Here is an 8,529-nt window from a genome sequence, read left to right on the forward strand (position 1 = left end):
AAGAGAAGCGTGGACAAATCTTTTGGGAATTTCAGGACACATTCTTCACTTTCTAGATCTCGAAGACATGGTTTTCCCAAGTTTTTACAGAGGTACAGCCATGTGCTTTATTCTACCCCCTTAAATGGTGAGCAACTTAAAGCATCTGTTCACTTCGTTATACAGTTGCACACTAGACAATGGTTTGATGTTGATTCTCGGCATTGCGGCAAGTTTCAACCACATATCCTTCCACAGTGCAAGATTCCAAAAATGGTGTGTTCTGAAGCCATAAACCCTTTTTTTATATGAAAATCTGCAGTTCATTACTCTATTAAAAGCCATAAACCGAATCAAAGCACTCAAAGTATTGTCTGGGCACTTGCCTGTGCCCTAGGTTCACACATTGCTTCTAGCCCCAATGCGACCTTTAGTACTTAGCTTAGTTAGCTACCAATCCACCAGAAACACATTAGCGCGTACATAACCGCTGACAAACATCTAGAGGAAATGCTTCATGCATACAAAGGTTACAAGCTATACAACTCATCTCAGAGTTGCACTTAGCCTTCGTCTAATAGGTTAAATTTAATACATAGCATTTTGAACCTCCTTGCTGCTGCTCTCAAGGTGATTCCTTCAACATCCTTGGCTGCAGCATGTCCATTGCTACTGTCATATGCGGAATAAAAAATAAAGTCAGTACTGTTGCTTGCATGATTTGAACTACTTGCATTATTGTATTTAAAGGACATAGTAAGATAAAATTTGGGTTTTGTTGGTCCTGGTTCTTGTCAATGCTGATAAAATTTGTTGATATGTTTAGGCAGTTCAATGCTGCAAATTTCTTCGAGCAATATAGTACACTACCCATACGCCCATACACTACTTAGCGCAATAGTGCTTACACAATTACACAAGTCTTAATAAATCCACAATATCAATAACCGGCTTATCACTAAAATTAAACACTGACATTCTAAAAATAAGGATTTACAAAATCAACTCCATTTCCACAGAAAAACACAAAGCAAAACACTTGATTAGAGTCAACCATTACATTTAAACCTTCACTTCAAAGCTGTCTATCAGCAGCATCAGCAACAAAAGGCAAATAAGGAGTTCTCCCTAAAACACAAAAGCCCAAACTATACAAAAAACAAAAGACAATAAAAACAAATATCCCATTATACCCCATCACTAACAACTGCAAACCCAACCCTTTCCCAGGACTAAAAATCCTTTGAAACAACAAAGGCAATGCCAACAATACATCTAGTACAACAGCTTGCATTGAATTAAACCTCACATATTTACTAAAACTAGGATTCCTTACTACCCCTAGATAGAGAGCGAAAAACGCTACAAAACTAGCATATGGAACTGATCTATATGCTTTTAATAATGGGAATATTGGTTCTATTAATAAACCAAGTGATGGGTATTTCATAAATAGGTAGCGGCCGTATTGCAACCCGTTGAAAAATGGGAGGAAATAGGCACAGGCTGAAATTAGACGTTCTGTAGCTGGGACTGGTTGGTATGATGACATTACGATGATGGGTTTTGAGTTTGAGAGTTTGATTGGTGAGATGCGGGGAGTAGGGAAGTTGTAGTGGGGGACTGGAGTATGGGATAGGAATGGGGATTTTAGGGTTTGGGGTGATGGCTGGAGTGAGAAGCGAAGGAGTGTTGTTGCAGCCATTTTTTTTTTTTTACAGTCAAGTGAGACTGAGAGTGAATTGAACTTGTATAAAAAGTGGTCTGAGGCCCACGTTTTTTGTTCCACATAATTTATCTAAATGCAACTAGATCAGATCAGTAGATCTATAAACGATTGACCGAAAAGAAGAAAAGAAAAAGTAGATCTATAAACGCCCGCGGTATTGGCACTCCTAAAATGGAACTAACACCTTTTTAGTAAAAGTAAAAGGGTAGTGAAATAATGGTTATTCTAAGTGTGTCCCTTCTTTATAGTTAATTGTTACTGCCGGACCCCATATTGTGTTGGGCAGAGCCCAAAAACTAAAACACTTATTACAAATGTGTCATTGGTCCCAAAAGTTGTTTTGTGTTGGGCAGACCCCAAACCAAAGTCAATTTGACTTGTTGCAACCTTTTCAACCCTTTCTTTATTATTCTTCTCTTCCACCATAAAAAACCATAAACCCTTAAACCCTTAAACCCTTAAACCCCAAAGACTAAACACTAAATGGAAGAGCCCAACCCCATTTTAGAACATGAAGATGACGAAGAAAAAATGTAATGCATCATGACCCCATTCAAGAAGAAAAAAATATGTAACAAGTTCCAAGTGACCCCATTCAAAAGAGAATGTAGAACAAGTTCAAAGTGAAGAAAATAGAGGAATGGATGATGATGCATTTAATAAGAATAAGGTAAATCTAAATTAAACGTAATTATGAATGTAGTAATTATACATGTAATAATTATGCATGTAGAAATTATTGATGTAATACGGTGATTATACATGTAATAATTATGCATGTAGTAATTATGCATGTAATAATTTTGCATGTAGGAATTATTAATGTGTACGGTGATTATACATGTAATAATTATGCATGTAGGAATTATTGATGTGCATACAGTGATTATACATGTAATAATTATGCATGTAGGAATTATTGATGTGTGCATGTGATGATACATGTAATAATTATGCATGTAGTAATTAAACGACGCCGCTAGGTCGTTTGTATTTCACACCAAACGGTCTCGTCACAACCAATCGGACCGCGGTCCAAAATGATGTGGTCATGTCGTTTGGGATTTGAATTTGGAAAAAACGATTTATCTATTTTTGCGACTTGAGCGGTGTGGCCACAACGTTTGAAGTTAATCATTAACGACATGGCCACACCGTTTGACCAGGTCCCAAACGGTGTGGCCATATCGTTTGAGTTTTGAACTTGGAAAAAAATATGACTTTCTCGTTTTTGGCATTTGAGCGGTGTATTAACACCGTTTGGACTTAGTCTTGAGCGGTGTGGTTATTACCGTTTGGACTTAGTCTTAAACGACATGGCCACACCGCTCAAGACTAAGTCCAAACGGTGTGGCATTATGTCGTTTAAGACTAAGTCCAAACGGTGTGGCCACACCGCTCAAGACTAAGTCCAAACGGTGTGGCCACACCGTTCAAATGCCAAAAAAATAGCAAGTCATATTTTTTCCAAGTTCAAATCTTTTGGCCATGTCGTTTGTGGCATTTGGTACTTAAGCCAAACATCAATTAACAACCGTTCTTTATTTAGGATCCTTCGCGTTCGAGAACTCTGGAAACTTCGAATGGCGTGGATGATGTTCAACCGCTTTCAATGGATACAATGAAATATTTTACTACGGAAGAGGTACATAGTAGGCATTGTTTTCACTTGTTTTTATTTTCTAAATGAAATTATATTAGTTTATTGATTGTTGTTTTCTTTCATATCTTTAGGTATTTCATACACGTAGTGACGTAATTGGTTGGGCAACTGCTCGGGGAAAACAATGTAATGTGGTTGTGGTAATTGGGAAGTCGCAGAATGCTAACGGAACCGAAAGTACCAAGGTCGGATTTAGAATGCGAGAGTTCGGGTGTATCGTTCACACAAAAAGCAGAGAAAGTTAATAAGAGAAATACGGGAACCATGAAACGTGGATGTCCATTTAAGTTAAGATGTATTTTCCAACGACACCGCCGATAGTTGGAAAATTGTCGTTCTTAATGGTGTTCACAACCATCCATTAGCTTAACACCCTTGAAGGACATGCATTTGCTACTACGATCGATCGTTCCACAATTCGAAGTTCTTGTCGAGATGACTCAAAATGGAGTTAAACCTAAAGAAGTTTTGAAGTCCATCGGACATAGGTTTCGATAACCTATTTAGCATATTTCAAGTCTACAATGCCGGCACAAGGTGAGGACATTGGATATGAACGGCCGCCGCGAAATGCAGAGATTGCGTGAGTTGTTAGCAGAAAACCATTATTTCGAGGAGGTGAGAGAGGATATGAATAACGGATGAGATAACGGGATTGTTATGGGCCCATCCGACGGGTTAAAATGGCTCGGACTTTTCCAAAAGTTTTCATCATAGACGCGACCTACAAAACCAATAAGTATCGGTGGCCTTTTTATGCGGTTTGTGGGGGTGACTTCAACACGGAAGTCTTTCACGGTCTGTCAAGTGTTGCTCCAAACCAAAACAGGCGATAGACTATGAGTGGGCTTTTGCGTCGGTTTAACGGTTTCTTTGGGTGAAGAAAGGCCATCCGCGGATCGTGGTCCGACAGGGGACTTGGCCTTGACGGGTCTTTGATATTGTGTTTCGACGACGCGCACAAGCATCTCGTAGATGGCATATCTCTATGTCGGCCCTTCAGAAATGCAATGATTTTTTCCCACCACGTAACTAGTAGATAAAGGCGGTTCGTGGAAGTGTAGTGAAATCGAGGACTGAGGATATCTTCAACCGTAGAATTGCTGCTTTGGAAAAACACTATAGGGTTGAGTACTCCAATTTTGTTAGTTATCTGCGAGAGACTTGGTTGCCTTACAAGGATCGATTCGTATGTTGTTGACGATCAACACATTCACTTTGGGAGTACAACGACCAATAGAGTCGAAGGGTCTCATGCTCAGGTGAAACGTGTTCTAGGAAACACAAACAGACATGATTTTCTAAGTATGTTTTACTTGATCCACCCGATTTTAGAGATCCAAATTGCCCGAGATTAGAGGTGCGCTCGAGAAGAGTCCGATTGTAACCCAAAGACCACCACCGGATTCCTTTATTTCGTGAACTCGTAAAACCCGGTCTCAAGAAAATGTTTGGATTTGCTTTATGAAGAACTAGATACCCGCGGTAAGCCGTGGCCGCTAAAGACTCGAAGTTCATTTGTGGGTGTTATTTGCGCACTACCATGGATTGTCATGTGCTCACGAAATCATTGAACTTCAAAAGCAAGAACGTTCCATATCTTTGAGTGCTATCGATCCCTTTTGGAAAACTCGCCATTTTTTCCAAGTGTGTCGGTGGGTGTTGGTCGATTGTAGACCTTCGATGGATATATTTATGAAAAGGTATGAAATGGCTTCCGCAAGAAGCGAGAGGGTTATGGTTAGAAAACCCGATGGAGATTGCCGTGCTTTAAACTACATGGCTAGAACCACCCATGAGGAGGCTTAAAACCAAAGGTCGGCCTAAGGGTAGCCGCAAAGAGAAAGCTTTAACCGAGGATGAGAACTCTTCAAAACGAGATTCATCCGGTTTTGAACATTCCCAACGTGAGCATGAAGAGTGAGTCTCGTCGCAACAATCGAATCGTACGCCAAATTCCAAGCCTTCTCATAAATTCCAAGCTACTCCAAAACCCACTGCAGAGAAGTCTTCTCCAAAACCACCTTTGCCACACAAAAAAACCACACCACGGAATAACTCTTCTAAAAAATCACCTTTACCACCTAAAACAACCACACCACGGAATAACTCTTCTCAAAAATCACCTTTACCACCTAAAACAACCACACCACGGAATAACTCTTCTCAAAAATCACCTTTACCACCTAAAACAACCACACCACGGAATAACTCTTCTAAAAATTCACCTCAAAAGTTAGACATTGGCATCCTGAGGGAGCCGAGACATTACGGTTTGGACATTCCAAAAGAACTGCACAAATATATTGTTAAAGTGGATGACCCTGTGGGTGATGGCAATTGCGGGTATAGAGCAATGTGCATTGCATTAGGAAGAAGTCAGGAAGAGTGGTCGTGGATGAGAAATGAGTTGTTACAAGAACTTAATGACAACCTCCCCCTATACTGTACATTGTACACTCACAGTGAGATTAGGTACGTGAAACCTACAATTTCCCATGAATGCGGTTGGGCACCCCCTCGTAAGTGGATGAGCATGCCCTTTCTTTGGATATCTATTTGCTTCTCGAGATTTAATGTCGTCCTCGTACATTTAGGAAGTATGTACTGCCATCTTATTTTGCCACTGAGAACCCAAGCAAATCCTGAGAGAGTAAAGAAAGTGTTGGGTACCGCTTACGTACAGGGATGTCATTTTGTCCATGTTGAACTTGTTGATGATTGTCCGGTTCCAAAACCGATCGCGAAGATGGCGTGAGAGCTCGACAATTTAATTGCAGATAGTTGGGATACTGCATTACAAGCAAGACAAGCGCAATTTACGGCATTGAACATTCCCAATTTAGTATTGGAAGACGAGCACACTAATGATGGGGCCGAAATACCAATAATAGATGTTGACTAGGAATAAGTCTATGTAATTAATGTTCATGTGGTTGGAATTGTAATTTTGTTTTTGATACAATTTTCTTAAATTTGATTGTATTTTTTGTCAATTAATTAATTGTATGGATGTATGTATGTTTGTTTGATTTTGGAAAAAATGACTTTTGGCAAAAAAAATTCTCTGTTTTTTTGGCATTTGGACGGTGTAGCCACACCGTTTGGACTTAGTCTTAAACGGTGTGGCCATGTCGTTTGAAACTAAAACTTGGAAAAAATATGACTTGCTGTTTTTTTGGCATTTGGACGGTGTGGCCACACCGTTTGTACTTAGTCTCAAACGGTGTGGCCATGTCGTTTGTAATTAGTCTCAAACGACATGGCCACACCGTTTAAGACTAAGTCCAAACGGTGTGGCCATGTAGTTTGAGATTTGAACTTGGCAAAAAAAATTCTCTGTTTTTTTGGCATTTGGACGGTGTAGCCACACCGTTTGGACGTAGTCTCAAACGGTGTGGCCATGTCGTTTGAAACTAGTACTTGGAAAAATATGACTTGCTGTTTTTTTGGCATTTGGACGGTGTGGCCACACCGTCCAAATGCCAAAAAAACATACATACAAGGGGTCTGGAGTCCATCAAAGATAGAGAAGTCTGCTGCTACATGATCTCATGCAAGGATTCGATCAACATAGACAGTGTCATTGATTGGCTTATCAAACACTCAAAAACGGCAAAATGATCATTGGTGTAATCTTTATATGGTCTGTATTGTATTTGTTTGGAAAATTTATTTAATTCTAGAAATGAAACAGTTCTAAGAATGCTTCAGAGTTTTGCAATCTGATGGTATATACTTTTTATATTCCAGTTGACATATTGTATCTGAACACGTGCTTTGTACAGTATGCTAAGGTAATTCTTGTTCAAGGTTGTTGTCCAATCCAAGTTTGCCGAGTTGATATGTAGTACTGTATTAGAGGCCTTTACGGTGTAGTTCCGATTGGATAAAGGGTTCTAAGGTGAATATGAGTGGTCTTTCTGTAGCTCATCTCCTTCATAAGTACAGTCTGTCTATTTTTGTTCTTAATGGAAGAAGCTAATAATATCTCCTCGCCATTCCTCAACTTCGTGAATCCTAATATAGTGCAAAAGCACCACAGGTGCTAAGGCATGCTGCCCACATTAGCTTGTTTACTACTGTAACAACCTGTTCCTGTGCACTAGTATGGATGGTAGTTTAATTGAGTCACCAACTTTCCTTTGAATGAGTTCAAAATTGCGAAATTTGCGAAAATTCTCTGTTTTTTTGGCATTTGGACGGTGTGGCCACACCGTTTGGACTTAGTCTCAAACGGTGTGGCCATGTCGTTTGAAACTAAAACTTGGGAAAAAAAATGACTTGCTGTTTTTTTTGCCTTTTGATGGTGTGGCCACACCGTTTTGGGACTAAGTCCAAACGGTGTGGCCACACCGTCCAAGAGGCAAAAAAACAGCAAGTCATTTTTTTTCCCAAATTGATTTCACTTGTATTTACAGATAACATTTACAGAGAAACAGAAAATAGTTACAGGGAATCTTAAGTTGTTCTAACTACTAACAAACTTAACAAACTAATAACAAACTTTGCTGACTGTACATGTACAGGTGTACATATATCAATATACCCCCTCAAGCTATTAATGGCACAATTGATAGCTTGTTTTGAAGAAACTGAAGTCTTGAAGTAGATAACCCTTTGGTAAAAATGTCTGCAGTCTGATCCTCTGTACAAACATACTTGAGTTCCAAAACTTTGTTGGTTACAAGTTCTCTAATGTAATGGAAGTCCACCTCAATGTGTTTAGTCCTTGCATGGAATAATGGGACGAATTGCACTTAAGTTATCACACCACATAATCGGTGGCTTTGGCAGAAGAAATATATGAAGGTCTTTTAACAATGTACACAACCAAAATATTTCTCAAAGAAGCTTGTAGCAAGTGTTCTCAGATTCGCCGTTGAGGATCTAGACACGTGTTTTGTTTCCTTGAACCCCATCCAATTGGTGATGTACCAAAGAATAAAAGCCTCCGGTAGATCTTCTATCAAAGACACAACCAAACCCAATCAGATCAAAGCAAAAGCGGTGATTTCTCGATTCTCTTTTTGCGGTTGAATTCCATAATGAATTGTACCCTTTAAAAATCTGAGAAATCTCGTAAGCGGACTAACAAAACCCGCTAAGTCTAATATGAAACTTAGATTACAAACTTAGATTCAACAAGTATTCCACA

General features: G+C 39.4%; 1 protein-coding gene across 1 annotated transcript; it reads right to left on the reverse strand.

The window, feature by feature from the left end:
• Nucleotides 1-389: 389 nt before the first annotated feature.
• LOC147517249 (protein TIC 20-II, chloroplastic-like) lies at nucleotides 390-1,760 on the reverse strand. The gene is made up of 2 exons (XM_086589571.1): nucleotides 1,040-1,760; nucleotides 390-651 (listed from the first exon to the last, which is right to left on the reverse strand). The coding sequence occupies exon 1, from the start codon at nucleotides 1,682-1,684 to the stop codon at nucleotides 1,055-1,057; it is 630 nt and encodes a 209-aa protein (XP_086445697.1). The 5' UTR covers nucleotides 1,685-1,760; the 3' UTR covers nucleotides 390-651; nucleotides 1,040-1,054.
• Between the last annotated feature and the right edge of the window lie 6,769 nt (nucleotides 1,761-8,529).

The sequence above is a fragment of the Coptis chinensis genome, chromosome 2 (assembly GCF_015680905.1).
Source record: "Coptis chinensis isolate HL-2020 chromosome 2, ASM1568090v1, whole genome shotgun sequence".
Taxonomy (NCBI): domain Eukaryota; kingdom Viridiplantae; phylum Streptophyta; class Magnoliopsida; order Ranunculales; family Ranunculaceae; genus Coptis; species Coptis chinensis.

Bases quoted from the DNA above. Each gene is read 5' to 3' on its own strand.
- LOC147517249 (XM_086589571.1), bottom strand. From the start codon at position 1,684: ATGGCTGCAACAACACTCCTTCGCTTCTCACTCCAGCCATCACCCCAA.